General features: G+C 39.1%; 1 protein-coding gene across 1 annotated transcript; it reads left to right on the top strand.

Moving 5' to 3' along the window:
• Positions 1-18394: 18394 nt before the first annotated feature.
• LOC120355157 lies at positions 18395-18844 on the top strand. The gene has a single exon (XM_039443480.1). It carries the CDS (start codon positions 18395-18397, stop codon positions 18842-18844), a length of 450 nt encoding a protein of 149 aa, XP_039299414.1.
• Positions 18845-27611: the final 8767 nt, after the last annotated feature.

Here is a 27611-nt window from a genome sequence, read left to right as displayed (position 1 = left end):
GAGATTTTTTCGTCCATTTGAACAATAAACTCTTTCAAACAGTCCGAGATCAACACTTTGACTCGATCCAAAGTCAGCGGTTCAGTCACGAAAGCATCAGTGCAATCAAATGAATCGACATTACTCACCGAAATATCACCTTCCGTCAATGAGCGATTAAGTCTCTTCATTTTAAGGCATTTACTACACGACCACGGCTTACCAGCGATATGTTGCAGTTCAACAGCGGTGAGATTTACACACTTAGCATGGTACATGTCCTTACATTGACCACATTTGATTTTATCCTTCTCGGTCCTCGCAAGGACTAAGGAGCAAATCCCGCATGCACTCATACCGTCTACCAGTGGAAGAAGTAGTTTCAACGAAAAAATAGTCACTGTTAATTCTGTTAACTCAGTTTCGGTGATACCATGGAATGTGCAACACAATTATTTACGATAAATTCTCAGTTAAAAAGTTGTCAGCATATCGATTACTCTGATATTTACTATCAAGTTTCATAGATCTCGAATTGAAGATTCGATTTTAATCGAGAAAAAATGTAATAATATTACAAATACCCCCCTCTTGACATAAAAAATTTTACTGTTTGAAAATTTAAAGAAAAAATTACATTGAAACAATTGGAAATTGTTGAAATTAAATTCGAGAACAGTAACAATTTTCCTATAAAAACATTACATGTCATCCTATATATTGAAAATTATTATAAAAATTCATCAATAGCATTTGTTATACGTTTCCAAACAATATTTCAAAGTATAGAATATCAAAATTACTTTTGATTTAGCTTTATAATATTATGGAAAATATCTCAACAGAAAGTTTAATATATATAAAGAATAGTTTTTGAAATTGCACATAAATTTAATAGATAGAAAAATTCAATTTTTTATTGCATAAAAAAAAATTTAGTATGTTGAATGTAAAAAAATATTTCTTTTCAAATGAATTGATGAATTGTTACATTTAATTTTCACATAAAATTTCAATAAATCAAAAAATGTTTATTTCTTTCACTATTGACGCGGTTGATTTTATCAATGCAAATTTTGGAAAACAGTCCGTTAAGGCACTCAGTATGAATTTCAGTTAAGTGTGATGACATCAGTGTTGGGCTGATCCGAATACTCGTAGTGTTGGGCTGATACTTGTAGTCGACTGATGCATACCAAACTCGATACAGGTGACATCTCAGTTAGCATTGCCTCATGTTTGTAGTAGACGGCTGCATACTAAACTCGATACAGGTGACATCTCAGTTAGCATTGCCTCATGCTTGTAGTAGACGGCTGCATACCAAACTCGATACAGAGTCACATAAATTTTGTATCATATAAATTATACAATGTACATTTCAGGCTTGAAATGACAATGTAATTTGTTTTTTGGAAAAGAGATAGACGCTGCATACAGGATTAACTTAGGTGAGGATTAATTTAGGTAAGGTTTGGTTTTTTATATTTTCAGCTTTCAAGGTTTAGAGTTCTGCATACAGGAATAATTTAGGAGAGGATTTTTTGAATCAATTCTTTCATGATACTGTGACAGTTATACTGAATTCAAAGTTGTGAATGTGAACATGGATGGCAATTACCTCCAGGTAATGTGGTAGTGTTGAAGTTTGAGTTTCATGGTCAGCAATAGGCGTTGGCATTGTCATTGGCGTATGCATTGGTGTCGGCATAGGCATCGGCGTAGACATCAACGTAGATATTGGCGTTGGCATTAGTGTAGACATCAGAGCAGATATTGGCGTTGATATTGGCATAGGCATCAGCATCGATATTGGCGTAGGCATTGGTGTAGATATAAGCGTAGATATTGGCATTGGCATTTGTAAAGATATCAGCGTAGATATTGGCGTTGATAGTCAATTAATGAGTCTCACTAGTTCGAAAATCACCCAAATGTTCTTAACACTCTTCATGGTGTCCACTTGTTGTTGATTTCGAGATTCACGTGATAATTATTTCGATGTTAATGTCCATGCTGTACCTGTTATCTTAAAATGCTTATAAACTAAAAAGAAAATTTTGATTGGGCTACCAATACAATCTAATACACATGAAAATTATTTACAAGTCAATATTCATAATCAATATGAAAATGAAATTTGTTAACATCTCATAATACAGTCAGAAATACATAAATTGTGAAATTTCCTCAAACTCAATGGAGACATCAATTACAAAATTTTAATAAAAAAATAATTCAATTTCAATTTATTCACTGTTCAAATAACAAAATTTAATCCATTCTTCAAAATTTAGAATAAACAAATACATGTTACATAAATTTCATAACACTCTGTATCATTATCAAAATTGTAAAAAACATCAGATCATCACAACAAAAATAATTCCAATACATATTTCAATAATTTCAGACAATTGGTCTTCTATTCACAATCATTTCATAATACAATATATCTGCATTTCATCATCGTTTGGTATAATATTTCACATTTATGATTTATCATTCAGGGTTTCAAAATTATTTATGTGGACAAATTTATAAATTTTCATTTTAATTTTTTGTTCAAATATTGTATAAAAAGCAAAATATTTAATATTATTAATTATCGTTTATCGGATACTATAGTTTATTTCGACTTTTCAATGTTCTAAACACAAACTATATTTCATGACAAAACTTTACTATCAATCATTAAACAAGAAATCATTCAAAACATCAATAATATTTTGCTTCAAAGGCAATCAATATTCATAAGTAATCATCTGCATCTATGGCAATCAACATTATTAATCATTATTTTGCATCTATGGCAATCAACATAAGTAATCAACACAAAAAATATTATCTCATTACTGCCTCTCTAAGTCATAACCTCTATTATTCCTTCTTTAGGCTATTGCCTAAAGGGTTTCCATCTCAAAAAACAATCACATACCAGCAAAATTCTAATCAACAAACCCCACTAAAAATTCTGCATACACTCCAGCATCCATTTCAAACGATAATCAATCATATCAAAATTTATAGAACAAACAGTTTTTTTTAATCTAGAAAGAGACATCAATTACAAAAACTTTAGAGAAATTTTAATCTTCAACTCATTTCAATTAATAATATGACAAGACGTTTTTATTTAATGAAATCATTATTATTCAAGTTAACTTTCATTTATATTGAACATCTCATATATATGGCGACACAATTCATTAATACTTTCAAATTTTGAAGTTTTATTAGTATAACAAAAGAATTTATACATAAGATTAGATTTCAGCATGTTCTGAATTGAACCATTTATTTTTTAAATAATTTCAGAATTTGAAGACTGAATAATAAGTACAAGCCATTTCAAGATTACAATACAAAGACGATCAAGATGGATAACGGGTAAATAAGTTCCCTAAAAAATACAAATAAGAGAAAAAGAAAAATTGAGTAAATAAATTTCCTATATAATACAAGGAAGAGAAAGATTAATTAGAGCCTATCCTACATGTCAGTACTAAACTTTCATAAGGAAGTATATTCAATAAAATATACTACTATGGAATTTTGTAGATTCCAAGTATGACTCTAATTTGTTATAACTGTGAGCTATCACTCCCACAAAAACAACTGGTGAAGGAAAAAATATTTTGACCATTGTGACTGGGTGGAGAGTTCCTAGATGTCTATAAGGCAATGTAATAGCAGACTTCAGTATCGGACAACAAAAACAAAAGTATGCAAAAGTTTTTACAAACATTTGATGTTGCAGTCTTAAGGTTTTTATATCGCAAACAAGTAGGTCAGATAATCGAGTACAGCCATATGTGGTTCACGCCCACACCTCTAAAAGAATCACACCTACTTGTCTACCAAAAATCCAAAGTATTGGACAGCAAAAAAAAAATATATATATAAAATGCAAAATGAGTTAAAAGCCCAGAAGAAAACTATAACCTAATTACATATGGCTTATGGCACAATATGCAATGAAAGATGAGAAAATGGGACATAATTTGCTCTGAAAAACCTAGTTACCAAATATGATACCTGACAAAAAATAGATATAATTAAAATATGTAATACGTGATGAAAAAATATACCGCAAGCAAACAATTATTTACACTACAATGGATAGATTTTAGAAAAGTTAAGTTTTATCAACAATTTAAAGATTAGGAAAATAAGCTACTATTTCAACTTCCAAAATTATTTCAGAAAAAAATACAAATTTAAATGACTATGGACTAGATTGGTTAAGATATGCATCATAGAAGAAATTTACTGAACATTACACCAAGACAGGAAAGAATCGAAATTTGAAACGATTAAGGGCCAAGAAAAATAGGCTACAGGAAAGAAAAAAGATACAATTATGAACTCTTACCATACGTCCCAGGTAGCACAGAAACGTTGAAATAACGTTAGAAACACGTAATACCTTAACGTTGAAAAGACGTTTAAATTCAACGTTGAAAACACGAGAAAATGTCCGCCGTTTCCACATTATTTTCAACGTTGAATAATAGTTGAAAAAACATTGTAACAACCATTATTTTCAACTATAAATAGACGTTGAAAGCACGTCGTGACAACCATTATTTTCAACCATAAATAGACGTTGAATTAGCCATACTTTTGAACCGGTACCTTATCAATTACATGGTAATATTTCTAAAATCATTTGAAAAGAGATGAAAATACGAAATCATATTTCCATTTATTTACATATGATTTCATGTAACAGAAATATTACCCTGCAATGCGGTACATTGGTAAGTTGACATTAAAAACACACAATAAAAACCATATTCATCTCTTTTCTGTATAGGCCTACATTATCTGAAAATTGAAATAATTGATCTTGTATCTCAACACTACTATCATCCTGCTTCAATTTGCTTTCATCTTCATGATTATCTATCAATGTTTCATGTGTATCTTTTAATAGAAGGTATTTATACTAACCTGCTCTAGTCTTATGCTAGCAGATTCTTGCTTCATATCATCAAACCTAGCACTTTGATATTGTTTCAAATTATCAATCTTAGCATTTTGCTTATCAAACCTAGCATTTAGCTCATCAAACCTAGCATTTTGCTCATCAAACCTAGCATTTTGCTCATCAAACTTGTGTTAAGAACGCTATAAGATTCAGATCATTTTTAATGTTTGCAATTTTGTAATATGCACTGATATCTATTCATTAAAACTTGACCACTCCAGAACTGACCTCCCATTCAGCAGCATACCATTCATAACCTATCAAGACATCAGCCTACTAATAATTTTTCATAACCAGGGATATATTTTGTAGTTTGAGTCCCACACCAGGGCGTACCATTTGCTGTGCTACCAATTTCTCCTAAATAGGTTGGATAGCATTTCACACCTCTTAACCTAAAGGAATTTATCGGCTCCAAAATGGTAGATTCTTGATAAACTATGAATGGATCTATTGCTTATGAATGAGAAATCTAGTTTTCAGAGCTAACCAACTTATAATCTTCAGAAGAATTTTGGCAATATACAACACAAATCCACAAAACAATACCTTACACACTTAAGCATCTAGCATCATTACAAGCTAAATACTTATCCATTTATATAGTTGAAAAACAATGGCTATAGGCTTGAAGACACACAAAACAATTTATACAAAATTAGAACACCATAAAACTGTTCAAAACTCAATTTAAAACATTAAAAATCAATTAAACAGAAAAATATTCAGAGAACACAAAATTAGAACACATAGCCAGCCACCATTTTTTAGAGAGACACCTAACAAGTACAGAGCAAAGCCCCACCTCAAAATCAGTGTCGACATCATGAACATGTCACCTATATCAAATTCCGAAAAATTATAAATTACAAATTTAGAATTTACATTTTACATTTTACAGTGGAGCGATTCATCTGTCAGAAGCTCCAACTACAGCAGCGCTTAGGAACCAACCTGGCTGAAGACGAGGTGATCGCCCTGCTCATCGGTCAGCTGAGTTCCGAGCTTCGCACCCTTGTTCGAGCTGCTCGTCCCACGAACTATGAAGAGCTGATCATGATCGCCAACGACCTGGAAACCAACCTCAACAGTCGACCAAAATATAAGCCACCTCAACCTACGGCACCCGCAGGGCCACCCCATCGAGAGCCGCCGCCGAGGTTCAACTACAACCAGCTTCCTCAGTGTCATTACTGCCCGGCCAAGCATTTTCATCGCGACTGCCCAGAACTCGCGAAGAAACGGCAGGGAAACGGCGATACTGGAGAGACTCGAACTCCACCCCTCCAGCACGGAAAGTAGGAGTCCACTACACTAACAATGAGGTGCAAGACCCGCAGCACCAGCCTCACAGGTCACCACCCCAACTACAAGTGATAACCGTCACCGAACCGGCCAGCCAGTCATTCCTTGGTCACGCCACCGTGGATCCTGCCAGCGTCACCAAGCCTCCTTCCAACGTCACCGAAGACCCCTTGCTCTTCTCGGCTGATGGAGACTCTCCACGGTACCTAGCAGCCGCACCTCCACGGGCTATCAAGAATGACCCAGTACCAGTTGTCACCCGGGTCACCATCTCACAACAGCAACCGCGTCCGGTACACCCTTGCGCGTCAACCACCCAGCCGTCACTCATGACCGTCTCACTCACAACGGATCGATCGCCTACCCGTCACGCCACCGTAGACCCTGATAGCGTCGCTAAGTCTCCTTCCAATGTCACCGAAGACCCCTTGCTCTTCCCGGCTGACAGAGACTCTCCACAGCACCCAGCAGCCGCGCCTCTACTGGCCCGCGAGAGGACAGCATCACCAGCCGATGATGAGCGCGTCATCGACCACCAGCCTGGGGAGGAACATGCAACTGTGACCCACACGCACCCGCCACCTACCGGGATCGCTGTCAGCCACCAGGTCACCAACACTGCCCCAGCCGCAGTCAGCCACCAGGTCACCAACACTGACCCAGCCGCCGTCAACCAGCCGGTCACCAACACTGCCCCAGCCGCAGTCAGCCACCAGGTCACCAACACTGCCCTGGCCGCAGTCACTGACAAGGTCACCAACACTGCCGCCCCAGTAGTCAACAACCACATCACCAGCCCTCCGCCCAGCCAAGCACCGAACCTAGCCGTGATCCAGATAGACGGACAGACTCTACCCCTGATCCCTGTCATCCTCGCAGGTGAACAACTACACGCTCTACTCGATTCAGCCGCAATGCACAACTTTGTGAGAGCTGCTCACCTCGACCACGGTACACGGATCCAACTGCTGAAGCTACCTGTACTGCTGGCCAACCGTCCCACTAGCTGCGAAACGGCCATACAAGGACATCTGGAACTCCAGATCCAACAGCACATTCAAAATATTCCCTTCCTAGGTCTACCTGACCTACGCGAAGACATCATCTTGGGACAACCATGGTTTCGGGAGAATAAGGCAGTGCTTGACTTTGAGCAAGACAGGCTAATCTACAGCAAGACGCAGCGAGATACAATCTTCTGGATAGCGCAACCACCAGTTTCAGTAGAGATGGACACTCACCTGGTTGACAAGTTACTAGAAGACACGCCCAGCGACCAGCACCGACGGTTAACAGTATTACTGCTCAACTTTTTCGTTGTCGGGTTGCCATGACAGTGCATCGGCGAACTGATTCTCTTTACCTGGGCAGAGTTCTAGGGTGAAGTCAAATTCTTGTAGGAGCAGGGCCCATCGAGTGAGTTTGGCGCGGCTGTCCTTTGCAGTTTGTAACCAGGTAACCTTATAACCTTGTAACCTTATTGTCAGTACAGAGTATGAATGGCCTGCCTTCCAGGTAAGGGCGATATGGCTTTATTGCCCAGACAACCGCAAGGCACTCTTGTTCGTTACTGTGATACTGTTGTTCCGTGTGGTTCAGCTTGACACTGGCGTATGCAATCACCTTACGGTCATTGTTGATTTCTTGGTATAGGACAGCCCCTATACCGACCTTGCTGGCGTCTGTCTGTAGGATGAAGGTCTTGGAGAAATCTGGTCGACAGAGTGGTTGGATGTTGGCGGTCAATGCTTGTAGGCGGCGGAAAGCTGTCTCTTCTGTTGGTGACCATTTCCATTGTGTCTTCGTGCTAAGTAGCTTAGACAAGGGCCACAAACGTCAGCGGCGTTGGGTAAAAATTCTCGTAGCCAGCCGACTACCCAAGAAATTCTCGCAGTTTCTTCTGGTGGTGGGTGGTTGGGCAGAAGTCACAGCTAGGATAGCCTGCGGTTTTGCTTGGTGCCCTCGGAGGTGATTATGTGACCGAGGTATTCAAGTTGCTTGTGGCTGATCTGGCATTTTGCTGCTGAGACAGAGAGATTGTATAGATTTAACCGTTCAAACACTTTGACTAGAATAGAATAGAATAGAATAGAATAGTTTATTCTCTGCATTTACATATTGTATCAAATATGTTTCACAGTCGTCATACATAATAGACTATATAAATTTCAATTTCATGAGAATTCACAAATTTAAATGTAAGATAACATAATAAATACATTTATACATATGTGATGTGAATACCATCGTAAATAATCGCAAATAACATTTTAAGCACCTCTCTGATCAAAAAGTTCCACCACACTGTAAAAACACATTTCTATTAGCCAGTTCTTCAATTTATTCTTAAACAAAACTTTGGATTCAATTGTAGATAATATAGGTGGGAGAGAATTCAATATTTTTCTGCTCATGTGATCAGGACTACTTTGGAAAAACGAAGTTCTATGTACATCCAGTCTTAGAGCATTCCTAGACCTCGTGTTGTAGCTATGAATGTCCGATCCTCTAGCCCAGGAAGCTCTATGTTTAAATCCATGTAGTGCAGCCTCGAGTATGTATAGACAGGGAAGAGTGAGAATTCTGGCGCTTTGGAACAGGGGCCTACAAGGGGTTCTGGGAGGTTTCCCAAGCATCATCCTGACTACTCGCTTTTGTGATCTGAATACTCTGCCGAGTCCAGTTGAAGAGCCCCAGAATATCAAGCCGTATGTCAGTAGAGGTTGGAAGTATCCATAATAAGCCGCGAACACTACGCTCTTGTTCATATTCAACGTTAATCTTGAGATAGCAAATGTCGCTCTGCTCAGTCGTTTCACAACTTCGTCAACATGATTGTTCCACCTCAAACAAGCATCAACCTCAATTCCCAGAAAGCCACAAGCACCTTTGTGTTTGATTTCTTTCGAATCCATCTTGAAATCCAGTAAATTAGGGAATGCAGGGCGGTTGGAATCATTAATTATTGAAAAATTGACAAAACAGGTCTTCTCCACGTTGACTTTGAGTCTGTTTGCCCTGCACCAATTCTCGATGCTTTCTATGACGAGCTCTCCCTGCCTTAGAAGTTGCTGCAGATTATTTCCGACAACAAGAAAGTTCGCATCATCTGCAAATAGAACACTACTGGCAACAGGTACATTACTGGGTAAATCATTTATAAACAATGAAAATAATACAGGACCGAGAACTGTCCCCTGTGGTACTCCTCTCTTTATCTGGCAAGCTTTCGATCTGTATTTATGATTCACTATTTTCTGTTTTGTGTCTTCAATTTCTACAATCTGCAATCTATCCGTTGTGAATGATTTCAGCCATTTTAGTGCTGAACCTCTAAAACCATAATGTCGCAACTTCTCTATCAAAATATCGTGCTCAATACTATCGAATGCTCGTTGGAAATCGATAAAGAAACCCAAAGCCTTTTTTTCAGTATCCAGTGACTTGTATATTCGGCAAAGGAAGTTATTAATGGCATCGATAGTCGACTTTCCGTGTCGAAACCCGAACTGACTTGAAGAGAGAATTGCATTTACTTCAAGGTGCTCTGCAACGGTTGTTATAGCCAATTTCTCATACAACTTAGCAAATGAGCTCGTGACTGATATTGGTCGAAAGTTGCTTACTTCTGAAGTGGATCCTTTTTTATGAACTGGAATAACTTTCCCCACCTTCAATTGACAAGGAAACGTTCCTGAGCTGAATGATAAATTGATAAGCTTTGTTGTTATACTTCTTATTGGCTCGAAACACTCCTTCAATATACTGCTTGGAATATCATCCACTCCACTCGACATTTTGCTCTTGACATTTTTCAAGGCTGAAGAAACCTCCTCCTCTGAAAATTTAGGAAATCTATCTAAGGTGGCGCCTACGTACATACGATTTGATAGCAAAGGCTTGAACGATAAGTTTGAGTGCGTAGTTTGATCGGCAACATTTATGAAATACTCATTTATCCTATCTGGTATGAGATCAATCGAGCAGACTTCGACACCATTAATAGTTTTAGGATAATTCTTTTTCACGGTGTTTGCGACCGTCTCCATTTTTATTAACTTCCAAATTAGTTTCGATTTATTTTCTGACGACGCAAACACTCTTTCTGCATACGCTTGCCTTGATGAAACAATTAAATGTCTTATAAGCCGCGACATGTCCTTCAGCCTATCCTTGTATGTTATTTCGGTTGGAAATTTTCTCGCAAGAAGTATAAGATCTCTTTTAGCTTCACAAATGAACTCTAATAGCGGTGAAGTCCACTTTATTTTCTTATTGTCATTTTTCTTCTTCCGATAAACAATTGGGAACGATTCACTAAATGCTCGACAATATACGCTCAAGAAATTATTGAATTTTTCATCAACCGAATTTCCACTATTAAACACCATTGACCAGTCTACTTCAGCAAGTCGTCTTAGAAATTTTAGTTTCGCATTTCCTGAATAACATCGTGATGAGAAAAGGTGTCCATCATTACCATCCGTGTTTGCCAATTTATAGTTTACAACTTGAGCACAATGGTCGGAAAGTCCTAATTCTATTACATCTACATATTAGTCTCAATCATTGGCGTCACGAAACAATTATCAATCAACGTTGAGGATGTCTCTGTTATTCTTGTGCAACTCTTAACCAATCCTCTTAGACCGTATGCCTCAAATAAAGATTCCAGTGTCTTTCTTCTATTTGAATCCACCATGAAGTCTACGTTGAAATCACCGAGCACTATACAGCTCTCAAATCTATTTGTAATTTTTGAGAGAATTTCCTCCAGTTTGTCAGTAAAATTTTTGTAATCATTATTGGGCGGTCTATATATACATACAATCGCACATTTTGTGTGCACTGCCACTGCCACTTCAAAATCATTGCCCTCTGCCTGTTTAATATCTAGTTTATTAGCCAGTATGCCTTCTCTTGCATAAATTGCCACTCCGCCCCCTTGTCTATCGGTCCTATTTTTTGATGAAATGAGGTTAAAATTACTAATGTTCACTGAGTTATCATTCTGAAGCCAGGTTTCTGATAGGCACAAAAAGTCAATTCGGGTTTTTTTATCATTTTTCTTTATATTTTCAAGTTGAATTGCTAGTTCGTCTGTCTTGTTTTTTAAACTTCTAATATTATAATGGACTAAATTGAAGAGATTATCTTTTTTATCTTGTTTTAGTTTTTCTGAAGTTTTTACGTAAATCAAATGCTATTGATGCTACCGGTCCTTTCTCTAAAAAACTTTTAATGTTTCTTGTGCCTCTATTTTCCACAACTGGAATCTCCATTTCCCCACTCTGGTTAGTTTCCGTCACTTTCATACTCTGTGACACACTCATCCGCTCGTAAATAATGTCTGGAGTATCTACTGTTACTTGTCTCGGTTTCATTATTATATCTTTTAGTCTTCTAGCGATTACTGATTTACCCCTCCTGTTCAAGTGTAGTCCGTGACGTGTATGTTCACAAGCTTTCAGATTCCACATATCTAGTACTGTCGCTTTATTACGTGCGATATTCTTTAATCCTGCATTGATATTTTTAATTGAAGAATGAATGGTCGATGAATTGGGCAAATCATATCGATATGGAATTGTTCCGATGACAATATTTGTTTTTACTGACAGAGCAAGAAGTCTACATATTTGCTGTCGAAATGCTCTAATTTTCATCCCAATTCAAATTCACGTCGTTTGTACCCCCTATAATTATCACCAAGTCATTGTCGTTCAGATTAGCCACCTCCTTGCTTCTCAGAACTGCATCCACTATCTGTGAAATTTTCGCACCCCCAAGCACGAAACCAGACACCAAGAAATTGTTTGTCAACGTATTGTTCAAATATGTTGCCTGATCACGGCCTTGGCTATCCGAGAAAATAAGCACTTTTCTTTTCCAATCTTGCGTTTCATTAATTTTATGGTCTGAATTCTTGAGTTCCCAATTGCGCTTGTTTTTAAGTTCATCGACTCGATTGGTGAAACTTGATACAATATCTCTCAATTTATAGTTTTCTTCCATTACAGTATTTATTCTGTCGTAATTTTTCCTTATCTCGAGTTCCATTTCTTGAATTTCTCTATGGAGAGAATTATTATTATCATTTAAAATTTTTATTGTTTGCTCTCGGATACCAACTATTTCTAAACTATCACAATCTGCCTTGCATTTACTAGTCGTCAGTCTGTAAGATGTTTCGGTTTGCGTATTAACACTTTGAGAACTTGTATCCAGTTCAGTTTGCGTTCCTACATCATTATTGTTTAGAGATAAACTACTATCAAGTATTTTCATTTCCTGATCTCCTCAATGAGTGCATCTCTTTGAGAGAGTAACTCATCTATGCGCGCAGTGAGTTCCTCCTTCTCTTTGAGTATCAAATCGTCTGTTTGACATTCTGCGTCATTTAGCTTACTCTTTTGTCTACTATTTATTTGGAGTCGAGTGACAATCTTTGTGTACTGTTTACTACTTTGTCTAGTTGCTCAATTAACCTCCCTTTTGCCTGAACATTTGTGAAATTCGTTGGGACCGGGGGTACTGTATGCTTAACATGCTTCACACTTATTTTTACTTTATCAAGCATTGCGTCGGTTGTAATGGAACCTGAACAACCCTTACTACTGCATTTCCACACCACGTCACCGTTAATCAGCGGATGACTTTTTCTGTAGCATTGATTTCCATAATAAACTCCTAATCCATTCCTAGAATTTTTGTACGTTAATATTGTCATGATAGTTTATAGGGTTTTATAAAAATTGAAAAAATCGTGAGTTATTTTGGGTGTAGTCTAATAGCTGCGATATTTTTTTAGCGAGGACATTTATTTATAAATCGGTGAATAAGGATAGCGAAGATAAATAGGGTGAGAAAAGATATAGATAATATCTCTGGAGATGTGATAATCTAGTTGCAATTTAAAATTTATAATTAATAATTATTAAACTGCCAAATAGTAAATTTGAGTGAGTTGATAGAAATGAATTTAAATTAAAGTAGTATAATCACTCACTTATATTGTTTTGAATTATTATAGTCCTTGTTTTAGATAATAAACTTTAAAAAGAAGAGGAAAGATCTACAAAACTTTAATATAGTATTTAATATTATGATATGCTATATTCTATTAAACTTTAATCAATAATTCTCTATTCAATATTTTACCAGTCAGAAGATTTCTTCTCAAATAAAATTATATTTCAATTACTCTAGTCGGGCTCACTTTCAAACAGTGTATGAAAATCACAGCACATGTAGAGTCGCGCGTGCTCTGTCAATCAGCAGACCAAGCCTGACTAAACAAATCCAGAGCAAAGTTGTGCTGAGTTTACATTGAAATTCACCCAAGCACAATATTTGCAAGGACTACTGATACTCACAAAAAATGACAATTCGCCTCACAACCAAAAATGTACACAACCCAGTTGGTTGAAATAAGTTTATTCAATGAGTGAAAGCCGAAAATCAAGTGAGAAGAAAGTCTGACAAATTTGTACTCTATCACGTGAAAAAGACTGAACTAGCAGAAAGACTAGAAAAACAGTCGAAACTATTGAAATAAATAATTAAAACGATTCAAAAGGAAAAAATGCTCTATTTGAGAGAACCTGTTATCTTTAGAGTTCGTACCAATATCAATCAGAACCAGTCGTTCAACGATTCTTATCAAGACGATAAAGGCACATCCGAAAAACAAACTAGTGATAAAGTAATAATATACTGTAAGGTAAATTTTAAAATTCTCTATTGGTCAACCTGTCTTCAAAAATCCATCACTCGCTCAAAAATTCCAACCTCCAATTCCGATCAAGATACAATACATAGACATATAATAAATTACTTACAGTTTCCAGGATCAAAATATCAAAGCACACTAAGAAGTAACACTTGAATAAAAATGCTAATACCCTTTTGGATACATGAAAATCACATTTATCGAAAGAAAACACCACTAATTGGAGACACGATTTCACCACCAACTTCTCACTACAGGCAGGCCTGCCAACCTCCAAGACTAAGTGCAGTAAGTGTTCTTCCCAGGTATCCGAGTACACAATGATGTCGTCGAGATAAGCGTAGCAGAACTTGTCAACGTATCCACTCAGTACCTTGTCCATCATGGATTGGAAGCAGCTGGGTGCATCTCGTAGGCCGAAAGGCATGACCTTAAATTGTAGCTTTTCGCTGTAGGGAGTGGTGAAGGCCGTGTAAGGTCGAGACTGGGGTGCGAGTGGTACCTGCCAGTATCACATCCGTAGGTCGAGTGAGCTGAATATTTTTAAAGTTCCCAGGCTTCGAATGACGTCCTGTAGGGTCATCTGCGGTGCCGTGGCTGGAATGGTGAAGTTGCTCCCACTAACCAAAAGAGAGAAAGAATGACATAATGCAGCTGATTTCTGCGAGGCCTGCAATGAACGGTTCAATAAAGATAAGGTGTATGACCATTGTCATATAACTGGTATCTACCGGAATGCATTATGCCGTAAATGCAACCTGCAGCGAGAGCGACAATCATTCATACCAGTGTTTCTCCACAACTCTTCCAACTACGATACACACCTCATTATTCCAGAGCTGGGTAGAGATAAGGATCGGCTGTCTGTCATCCCAAATTCATCCGAAAAGTATATATCATTCACCAAACAAATATCTCCAAAAATGCACCTTGGATTCATCGATACATTCCGGTTTATGCCTGATAGTTTAGACAATCTGGTCACCAACCTAGTCAAATCAGCATCGAATCCAGAAGACTTGTCCAAAGTGCTGCCACATACTGCCAAGGTGTTTGGAAACAAATTGAGCCTTGTCTCAAGGAAAGAAGTGTTTCCATATGACTACTGTGATTCATGGCAGAAACTCGAAGAAACATTGCTACCACCCAAAGAGGCATTTTTCAGCAAGCTGGTTGATAGGAGTGTTAGCAATGATGATTATGAACATGCTCAAACTGTGTGGAACCAATTCAGTTGTAGAACTCTGGGAGAATACAGTGACCTATACTTGAAAACAGATGTTCTCCTGTTGGCTGATGTCTTTGAGAGCTTCCGCGATGTATGCATGAAGACTTATGATTTGGATTGTGCTCACTACTTTACATCTCCAGGCTTTTCCCTTTGATGTCATGCTGAAATATACTAAAGTCGAGCTTGAGCTCCTTACTGACTATGACATGTACATGCTCATCGAGCAAGGTATCAGAGAAGGAATAACAAATTGTATACACCATCATGCTGTAGCCAACAATGCCTACACAGGAGCGCCTATTGACCCCGAGAAGCCTACATCATATCTCTTGTACACAGATGCGAACAACCTGTATGGCTGGGCAATGTGCCAACCACTTCCATGCCGGAAATTCCAGTGGATGGAGAAAGATGAGTTGGAGGGGGTGAGCAGAGGTATTGAGGGTGTTGGAGATGTTCAAAAGATTGGCTACATCTTGGAGGTGGACATTGAGTACCCTTCTGAATTGCATGATGAGCATAACGACTTCCCATTCCTGGCAGAGAACAAAAAAACTCCTAAATCTAATCATGTACAGCTCATGACAGCTCTAAGCAACCGTGAACGATATGTATGTCATTACCGCACCCTAAAACAGGCAGTACAACATGGATTGAAAATCACTAAAGTTTATCGAGGTGTGTGGTTTGAGCAGGAGGACTTCCTAGCACCCTACATCATGCTGAACACCAGACTTCGACAGCAGTTGAAGAATAAGTTTGAGAAAAATTTCTTCAAACTTATGAACAACGCAGTTTTTGGCAAGACAATGGAAAATGTGCGAAAAAGGGTGAGTATGGAGCTAGTGAATGACGAGAAGCGATTAAAGAAACTGCTCGACCAGTGTACAAGGACTGCATCATCTTTGGCGAGAATATTCGTGCTGTTACGATGCATAAAGAGAAAGTGGAGCTCAATAAGCCCATCTACATAGGGTTATCAGTGCTCGACATCAGCAAAACCCTCATGTATGAATTCCACTATAACATCATGAAGCCCATCTACAAGGACCGTCTTCAACTCCCATATCAAGATACTGATAGCTTATTCTACCTTGTCAAGACAGAGGACATGTACAATGACATCATCAACAACCAACAACTGAAAGATGCCTTTGACACCTCAGAGTACCCTGCAGAGCACCCATGCTACTCAGATGCAAACAAAATGGTGCTTGGCAAGTTTAAAGATAAATATGATGGCCGAGCGCCACTTGAGTATGTGGGCTTATGATTGAAGCTATATGCCTGTAGGTGTTACAATAGTGATCAAAATCAGCTGACAAGTCGATTGATAAAGAAAGCTAAAGGAGTGAGGAGACCAATACTTGGGCGAGAACTCTCAAAAATGCGTCCAGATGCTGAACGTTACATAGGCTTCCAAGACTATCTAGATTGTCTATATGATGATGAGGATATCTATAGAGAACAAGTGATGTTTGGTACTAGGAAACATCAGATCATGACCCAAGTCATGAGAAAGGAGGCATTGAGCAAAGCTGATGAGAAGAGGTATATTCTAGATGATGGAATTACAACTCTTGCACATGGACATTACAAGATCCCCACTCTAGCACACATTGATGAGAAGGATGAGGAGGAGGATGAGGAGGAGGAGGATGAGGAGGAAGAGATGATTGACTCTCAAGAAATTCCCAAGGTTCAGGCAGCTAGCAGTACTACGACAGCTAAACGGTTACATTCCTCATCACATGATGAGCTCATTGATAAAGTCAATGAGTCAGGAAGCAGTACTATCCCTGCTAAACGGTCACGTCCCTTATCAAATGATGAGCTTGCTGATATGCTATAAAATAGATGGTGATGCATCCCAGTACAGCATTTTGAGAAAATTGCTTGAAAAGTGACGTCATACCTCATGCCAGGAAGTGTCAACAATCCATTGCGCATATGCAACTGTCTCCACCCATCGCTGGATTTCCTTGAAGCAGTTATTACAAAGTCAGTCGAGGTGTGCTCATCCTGCTATCAACATGGGCTGTCAACAACATCTATATCCAGTACTTCAATCAGCAATGGTGCCAGCAGATCCTGAATCACCATGACCTTGCGGTGATTGCATGTTTGTCATGAGTGCAAGGTGGAGTGTTGAGCCACTATTCAACATTGGAGAAGGATATTATGATCCTTTTGGAACTTTCGAGAATTTTGCTGATGTGATTCTTCAACATTCCCAACAGCTACACTCATCCTTGTCACAATAGACAGATGATGATCTGAACTTTCCTTATAGCTATGCATTTTGTGAAATGTGTACTAATTTAGGACCATTATTTGACTATGTGCTGTTAAACCTTGATGATTGAGATGTTATTTATATATGTCTGATAATATTCTTTGTATCTAATGTGTACTAGAGTATGACTACAATATAATCATATCAAATCAACTGTCTCTTATTGCTCAAACCTCTGAATCATGTAGAAGTAAGAGTACAAGGCGTCTCACATCCTGCACTATCAAAGTGTAGAGGTTATGGAAAGAAAAAAGTTGCAATCTCTATCCTCTTCCACAGGATATGGAGAATGTTTGGATTAGCATGATAGACTATTTAAAGTTGATGACATAGATTTTATTAGTCAGTATGGATAAGACTGTTATAGCGAGAGAGCTGCACAAGCAGGCTCATAGGAGGTTCCCTTCACGAATGGTTACTGTGAAAGGTCTTGATGATCTTTATCAGGCTGATCTGTAGAGATGCTACCATATGCAAGACAGAACAAACGCTATAGATATTATTACAATAATCAATTGTCTTAGTAAGTTTGCTTTTGCTATACCAATTAAAAGCAAGTCAGCTGATGAAGTGGTTAAGGCAATGCAGCCTATATTTGAGCAGAATCCCATGAAGAATTTGCAAACTGATGACGGAAAGGAATGGTTTAATAGTAAGTTTCAACAGCTTATGCAAAAGTATGGCATCAATCATTATTCAACTTTTTCTGATAAGAAAGCATCTATAGTTGAACGTTTCAATAGATCGCTCAAACATCTTATGTGGACAAAGTTTACTGAACAAGGAGCCTATTTGTGGACAGGCATCCTAACCTCACTCTTGAAAGAGTATAATCAACGGGTCCATTGAACGACAGGTATGCGGCAAGTTGACGTTAAGAGCAAGAAGCATGAGAGGCTGTTGCTTTCCAGGCTCAGCAAACAAAGGCAAGAATATAAGGAAAAGTTGGTCAGCAAACCTCAAAACAAGTTTTATCCAGTTCCCAGTCAGAGTATTGAGCCTGGTGATAAAGTGAGAATCAGCAAGTATAAAAAGACGTTTGACAAGGTATATCTAGCCAATTGGACTAATGAACTGTTCACAGTAAGACGTGTGCGACCTACAGTGCCTGTAACCTATGAATTGGAGGACTATAGAGGTGAACCCATTGAAGGAGGATTCTATTCTGAAGAAATTGTAAAGACAAAAGTGCCCAGTGTTTTCGAAGTTGAAAAAGTGTTGAGGAAAAGAGGAAATAAACTGTTGGTAGGTTGGAAAGAATATAGCTCCAGTCACGACTCATGGATTGATAAGAATGATCTTGTGTAAGATGAAACAGGTTGTGCAACAGAAAAACCAGTTGAGAGTTATCGATTTTGACAAAGTGATTAGGGAGTGTGGCTTGGTGGAAATTGATACAAAGAAAAAGCGTCATGGACCATTGTTCCCCAATCATATGAGATGTATTATATGTGGACCTTCTGGTTGCGGCAAAACCAACCTACTATTCAACATGCTTTTTGATGAGAAAGGAATTCATTTTCAAACATCTACCTTTTTTCAAAGACTACATTCCAGTCCAAGTATGAGCTGCTCCGTACAATCATGCAAGGACTTGCAGGAAATGGAATAAACTATGTCGAGTGTGATACAAGTGAAGAAATACCCGACCCGCATGAGCTGCCACCCAACTCAATAATTATTTTCGACGATGTGATTTGTGAGCAGCAGGATACCATCAGGAAGTACTTTAGTGCAGGCCGACACAGTGACGTTGATGTGTTTTATCTAGCACAGACCTATAGCCGCATTCCAAAACAGCTGATTCGTGACAATGCAAACTTTCTTGTCATGTTTTAACAGGATGAGCTAAACATGAAACACTTGTACCGAGATCATGTCGGTGCTGACATGACCTTTGATCAGTTTAAGGATATGTGTAACAAGGTTTGGTCAGTGGGGGGTGCACACTCATTCCTAGTGATTGATCGGACATTGGACAGAAATGGAGGGCGCTAATGGAATGGGCTTGATACGTATTTAGTTGATGCATAGTGTCAGTTGAGCTTCAGTATATGTTGGTACGTTGAGCAAGATGGACGTCTCCAGAAATAGACACCGTCAAAAGACTGTAGAAGAGATTGCACCAACCATCAAGGCAATTGCAAAGTTGCGACGTAACATCAAAAGGAAACACAAGGAACTGACTCTTGGAAGGCAAGTGGCAGAGGAGCAGCATGCAAAACACTTTAAACCACTAACTGAACCACTTGACAATATAGTTGAAGTTCTCAATCAGCATTTGGCAACACCACCACCACCACAGCCAGCAGCAGCAGCAGCAGCAGCACAACCACTACATGAACAATCTCCAGAGCCACGCCCACATCGCAGACGTTTTGCAGTTCCTGTAGGTCATCATGCACCACATACACCGCCACCTACACCATTGCTGTACCGACCCCTAAAACAAGCGGTAAGACGTCTGCCCAAAATTGGTGAGGAGACTCCTTTGACCTTTGAAGGAATTGGAGAAGCTTTGCAGTAAGCCCAGTTCCAAGTACCTCAAGTACTGCACGCAAATTGTGGCCATCTGCAAGTGCCAATGATTATGAAAGTGATGTGATGGATGTGGATGAGGAGGAGGAGGAGGAGGGTGCTACTGCTCAGGAAGCATTACTAACCAGCAGTCAAAAGAGGATTCGACAAGCAATGATCGACAAGCGTTATCTCCATAGAGCTATGAGTGGTGATAGCAGCTCTGACAAAACATATGGACCAGAAGTTGTTGGTAATGACTACTATTTGGGTAACAAACTGTTAACCTTTCGAAGTGATGGAAGAAAGATTGTTCTGACTGAACTTAACAATCCTTCAAACATGACTAGATTCGATGCAACACGTGGACTTTGTGAACTCATTTTCAAAAAGAAACCCATCACTCCATTGGCTAGTGATGAGGTGGCATACACTCGGATATTACACATTACAAACTTGTATAAGGAAAATCATGATCTGGATGGTAAGAGTAAAAACTCAAATGATACAAAGTATAGAACAGTGATCCATAAACTGCTCAATAATGCTAAACCCAAATATAGCAAGGTCAGTGGCAGAGGACTTGTGGCGCCATTCAATATGTTGGCAAACAACCGTACCAAGATTGAGTACGTCTACTACAATGATCCCAATGAACTTGTGGACAGGCTAAAACTATTGGATCAGTCCAAGGCAGTTGGCAACACTGGACATGAGAATGAAATCACTTCAATTCTAGAAGAGTTGGTAGAAGGTAGCTACATAGTTGCTAATCCTGCATACTAGTTTCACTATATAAGAGACATTGCTTTGCTTATGTATAGCAGTCAAGTCATGGATTCCATAGGAAACATTAATGCTCGCTACAGGCGTTTGACCAATTTGGGAAATCCACGTGCTGACAGGGATGCTGTCAACTTTTCAACATGTAGAGAACTGATTTCAATGTGGCTGCCAAAGACAAGGGACAATACCACATCACAGGTATTTAAAAGTCTCAATGATTCAATACTTACTGATATGATGGATCCAATTAAGCCTACTGATGGAGTGAACAATCGATATCTTGAGAAGAGGCTGATTGAGTTTGCTGGTAAAATGTTTTGATTGTATTTAGACATTGTGTTAGATCCGAAAAAAACTAAAACTATGAAGGGATTGCCACCCAATGAAATGAAGAAACGTTTCATAGATCTTATGGGATTACCGGAACCCCCTCCTACAACACCACCCGCACAAACATTGTCCATACCAAAAAAAGTATAAAACCAGCTGCTAAAACCGTTAAGAAACATTAGATGGCTGGATGTAAGAGAGAGAGGAAGTACCGGGGAAGAGGGGTACTGTCATCAATTGCAAAAGTTGCAGGTTCAATAGTTAAAAAGAGTGCTGGAAATTGGTGAACAAGGCAATTGACATTCTACCTGTTGAACTTCACATCCCTGGTTTACAGTACTGGGACCTGTTACAAAGTATAGAAGTGGTTGGCACGAGGCGATCCCGGTATAAATAGAGTCTTTGAATCGAGCCTGTAAACGTTGGGTTACCAACCAAAAGAGAAGCACGAGGCGACCATAAAGGGCACAACATTGCTTACTCGAGGAGCAGTGATACATTGAGCAGAGCAGTAGCAGACAACATTTTGGCAGATCAAGCTTGAGTGTGGTAAAATCTGCAGATGCAGGAGCACTTGAGAAGGCTGCAGCACTAGCAGTGACCAGCATCATGAAGGCTAAAGCAAAGTTTGGTGGAGGAGTACACCGCAGACGTAAGACAACAAAGACTCGTGGTAAAAACAAGTAAAGTGATGTTCTGGTAAAAAGGTAAAGGACTCTACCTGAGACAACAGCGCAGGACGCAGGGAAATGGGGCACGTCGCCGTCAATGTGGCGGCAAGAGAAGACGCTAGTTGCCCTACCTGATCGAGCCCTTACCGATGCTGATCTTTACAAGTATGCATGTCGACTGAAGCTAAAGCACTTTCGAGGAGTGTTTGTGCGGGACGCTCTACCATTGAATGGGCCCTGGAGGAGAGAATGCGGCATTATCAACCTGGACACCAGCACTGGAGCTGGCACTCATTGGGTGTGCTATGTGAAGAAGGATGATGTGTCTCACTACTTTGATGGATTTGGCAAACTGAGACCGCCACAGGAGTTTATCAACTATATGCACAAATGACTGGAGCCAGCATCGAGTATTGAGTACAACTATGATCAGAAGCAGGAAGATCTTTACTCACACATCTGTGGGCATTTGTGTTTACAATTTTTGATTGATGAAAATAAATAAATAATTCACTATCTCTCTTGTACATTATTTCCATCCCTATAAATAACGAGTGTAGGCTGATTGCTACTCATTGTGCAACTGTATGTTTAGCAGGCAACAACAATGATGCTGTGTTTTGGAGGTAGGACATCAATACTAAAGAGTGACTTTTATCCACCACTTGATGTGAGCAGTGGTGAATGGGAAATTGGTCTGATTAGCTTTACAAGTTGCAACTCAATACCTAATATTGAGGAAGGTTTCAATAATGTACTACATTTTTATGCAAGTAATAGAATTTCTAAGAAGGGTGTTACTAGTGCAGAGATAACACATGATGAGCTACGGAGTATGGCTAAAGCAAGATTTGAAGAGTATTGGAGCAAGGTGCTTAAACATCAGAAGCATAAACCTGTCAAGTCTGATGATGATGATAAGGATGGTACAGTATTGCCTAAAAGGACTAAAAGGAGAATGCCAGCTACTACTGTTGACAAGGAGGATTTGGTTCTGCATCAGGTATCATTACCAACAGGTAGCTTTGAATTTTCTACAATTACTGACTTGCTTGCACAAAGGCTGTCGGAAAATGATGTTGATTTCCAGGTGACTGTAGATCCATCAACCTTAAAGTGTATAGTTTTGAGCAGTGCTAAGCTGGATTTACGACCACAAGATTCAATAGGGAAACTGTTGGGTTTCACCAATACCCAGTTCATAGAGCCCATCACATCTACTAGAAGTGATAATACTGTACAAATCAGTCGCCTAATGTGATACGCATCACCTGCAACATTGTGACTGGATCTTACTCTAATGGAATTACAGATCACGTGATCTATGAGTTTTACCCAAACGTTGATCCAGGGTATAAAATGGTGGTGACTGTGCAGAATGTAATCTATTTACCTATAGACATCAAGCAGATTGGTAGCATTACACTGCAAGTAGTCGACGAGTACGGTCGTCTTATAAATAATAGAGGTGAGGAAATAAATATTGCTTCACATTTGAGACAACGCAAGTGAAATGGTGCTGTTATTTGAAAAGTGGAATCGAGGATTGGATATGGAGGCTGCAGTCCATCCTCCTTCTTCTTCTTCTCTCCATCATCATCATCCTCCTTTGCTCATAAAAGAAGATAAAAGGAAAGAAAGATTCATTCAGCATTCAACCTTGACAAGGTTAACATCTAGGAGCATCAAGTATTTGCAAGAACGAGGCTGTCAGATACGAGTAGAATAGTAAGCTGGGAGTTTTGGATGTGACACAGAATGGACCGTCATCGGACAACAGTATCATTGGGTTTGAGTACCATTCTCATGCACCCTATACTGTGAGCTATAATGCCAATGACGAGATATAGATTCCAATTCAACAGCAAGATGTTTACACACTGCCATCGGAGAGCTATCTACATTTGGAGTATACTGTGACTGGAGCTGCCAACGCTGCTGTGGCCGGAACTCCATGTGTCTCTGGATTCTTCAGCAATGTGTTTTCAGAGATACGCTATGAAATCAATGTGTGGAGGTGGATGGTATACGCAATCCTGGAGTTACCAGCCTAATGAAGAATGCTGTTACATTTGAACGCGATGAGTGGACCAAGATGGAAGGAGCTGGCTACAAGTTTAGTTCAACCACTGGATTCGCCGGTTTTGCCGCCAATGGAGCTGACACTACAATCATGGATGTGCCTTTGAGATATCTGCTAGGCTTTGCCGAACTATAGACAGATTTTACTCAATTTGAAACAGAGCTGGTGTTGAGGGTCAGCCCCAACTTTCACGACTGTGTGAATGTTGCTGCTACCAATGTAGCAATCACAAAGCTTTTGTGGAGAATGCCTCATGTGGAAGTGGCAGATGATGTGAAACTGCGTCTGCTACAGATTGTACAGAATGACACACCCATCAGTATACCATTTCGACATTGGTAGTTGTATACCTATCCAACTTCCGCAGACAAGAAAGCATACATGGACTGTCAAGTCGACATCACAGCTTGAAAAGCCACGATACATTGGGTTGGGCTACAGACTGCAAGACAAGGTGTGGCGGCAGCCAACAGTTCTCGCTTTGACAAGTGTAATATGAAGGATGTTCGAGTGTTTTTAAACACAGATACTACCCATATGAGAGCATTGATGGTGATGATAATCGCATCTACAACATGTATGCAGCTTTCAATGGAGTCTACAACCATGGTAATGCTCGTGCAAGCAACCTCTGTTTGAAAAGAATGCCATTGGTGATGGAAAAATAATGCTGTTTGCTTTTGATTGCTCCCGCCAAAATGAGTCACTCAAAACTGGAAGTATTGATGTGAGGATTGAGTTTGAAGCATCTGAAAACATCCAGGTAATACAACTGCCTACTGTATGATGATTCATGAGATGACTAAAGAGTATCGGCCATGTCAGGCCTTGTACTATCAGTATAAAAAGATATATAGTCAGTGTACAGCAATAAATTGCTCAGTTGAGCTCGAGACAATGAATGAGCCAGTCATGACAGATACAAAGGACTCTTTATGGAGGAGGGGGAGCTGTCTTCGCATGAGGAGGAGGAGGAGTGTGGTTTGTGTTATTGGTGGGCGACCGCTGATGAAAGATGCCTCTACAAGTACAACTGGACTCAATGGTGACGACTCCTACATTACAGCAGAAAGTGGTGTAGATGACTGGTCATCGAGTAGAGCAGAAAACATTTTTGGGCCACTACCACTATACCTGATGAACTTTCAAGGTTTTGAAGGTTTGGACAACAAGTTTATTGTGAAGGAGATGGCTATCCTGGAGCAGGATGATGAGCATCATGTGACTACTCATCACTACTTTTTCAAGCCTCCCTACTCTGAGTCTCTGCTCAAGACTAGCAGGCAAATCATCGCCAACAACTGTATACATCAAGCTAAACATGGACTCAGGTGGTCAGACTGTGGGACAGAACATCTTCCCTATTCAGCTTTGATGGAAATTGTGCGTGGAACAGTTGGAAGGTGGTTGGATCAGAACCAGCAGCGTCCAATTAAAATCTTTGTCCATGGATATAAGCAGATTACTCTACTGGATACAATTCTACAACTGAACAATGTGGAGTACCTGGACCTATCATCGCCATATTCCTTTCCTGCTATGCCTGATTTGGAGTTGCTGATCAAGAAGATTGATGGTATATACTGCCCGGAACATCATCTACTCAACGTTATCGACATGGTGTGGAACAAGCTATCATCTCCAACGTTTTGAGATTGGTCAACCAACAATGTCAGCAACATTGATGGATTGTCAAATACACAACTATTTTGCTCATTGAAAATTGTTATTGCTCTACATGGATGGATTAATAAAACTTTGTTAGAAGATAGAACCTTTTGTCGCAATTTTTTCAATGCTGTTAACTCATTTGCATTATCAATATTGATAACATTAAATAATATTGTAATCAACTCTATGATCTATCATTTATCCTCCTCCTCACCCCTTTGAGTAAAGTGCACACTATGTTTCACATAGAGCTATTGTATTACATCAGACCTATTGAAACAGGAATGGTTACCCCCACCACTCAGCAAGCAGAGTATAAAAGATGATGCTGACAACAAAATGCACTCAGTCTTACAATGTTGTCAGACAGTGAACGTGAACTTTATCTGTTTAATGCAGTGAGTGAGCTTGAAGCTGAACTGAATTATCACGGTATAATGACATTGAGTGACTTTTTCAAGGAGAGTGGACATTTAGAGTTTTGTACAGATCATGAATCTCATAGTTGTGCATGCATACGACTCAGGCAGAAGCAGCAGGCTGCTGTTGATACAGTCAAGGATAGAAACGTTTTCTTTGTATGTGATGATCTTCACAACCCATTGAGAAATACTCATGTGACCTCCACTGATGTGAAATGTTTCCTGCTGAAAGTTTTCATGCAAACTATGAAGAGTATCAAGGATAATATCAATAAGAAGGCAATGCGTCATTGCCCACCAGGACTTGCAATGAAATTCACTGTCATGTTTGATGATACTTGCATACTGCTAAAATCTTTCTTCAAGTTGGATAAGGGTAGAATGGCTGCTATTGTTAATCTTGCGAGGTACCCAACTGAGGGATAAGGATGTGAAGATTGTGTTGAGTGTTCTCAATCAGGACCAATACTACAAGTGTGATTTTATATGCGGACAACAATCTAAATGTCTACTGGGACTGGGTCAAAAGGAGATCAAATTTGCAGGATTTACAAAAATTGAGAGCACAGGACATGTGAAACGATTCAGGCTGGAGGATGGAACATCTGGTGATTCAGCTTTTGAGATTAGCATCTACAAGGCTGTACGCATACCTATGCCACTGCCATCTACTGGGGGATATGATGAACGATTCAGGCTGGAGGATGGAACATCTGGTGATTCAGCTTTTGAGATTTGCATCTACAAGGCTGTACGCATACCTATGCCACTGCCATCTACTGGGGGATATGATGAAGTTGATGGACCATGCATTGTTCGTGAAAGGAATAAGCCATCAGTTGAGCGTTATGTCACCAACAATGATTATAGCCGAGGAGAAAGAATTCTTCAGCTGTATATTCTATTCAATACTGAAGATTGATTATATGTTTGCCAATAAATACTATGTGTAATGAGCCATTAGTTATTATTGATTATCCTACTTCCTCATATAGATAAGAAATTGGGTTGTTATGCTTTAAATGGAAATATCTATTGACATGTTGCAATAGGTTGACCAAGATGCAAAATATCAAAAGATATCCATTATGGTGTAATGGTATACAACCCTGTATACTTACCTTATCAATTGGGACCCTACATCAATCTCTACCCCTGAAGGTTTGAGCCCAGGACCTACAGCATGGAAAGCGGCGCCGCTAACCACTACACTATAATGGATATCTATTAACTAGCTTCAACTATATGCTATTTCAGTATTGAACCAGAGGGAACATCTATATTGATGTGCAAGATTCTGACCTACTATTATTATTATTATCTATGGGATGAGGTGTTGAACATTGAATTAATGAAACTCTCAATCAATGGTTAACACATAAAATGAGGTTTATTTCATACATGAGAGTTAGTTTTAGACAGTGGATCAGCCAATGAGGGTTTATTTCTTTATTATCATATTACAAATGGTAATACATTCGATATTAACTGATTGGTGTGATGAGGGCTACTGCCAAATTGAAACCGTCTTGGCCTCAGCTGGTGGGATGATTGGTGGCGGTGGTGGGTTGACTGGCAGCAATAGTGGGGCAACT

Source organism: Nilaparvata lugens, chromosome Y (assembly GCF_014356525.2).
Source record: "Nilaparvata lugens isolate BPH chromosome Y, ASM1435652v1, whole genome shotgun sequence".
Taxonomy (NCBI): Eukaryota; Metazoa; Arthropoda; class Insecta; order Hemiptera; family Delphacidae; genus Nilaparvata; species Nilaparvata lugens.
Note: the sequence above shows the minus strand (reverse complement) of the source record. Positions and strands in the feature narration are given on the sequence as shown.

Bases quoted from the DNA above. Each gene is read 5' to 3' on its own strand.
- LOC120355157 (XM_039443480.1), top strand. From the start codon at position 18,395: ATGCGGCAAGTTGACGTTAAGAGCAAGAAGCATGAGAGGCTGTTGCTT.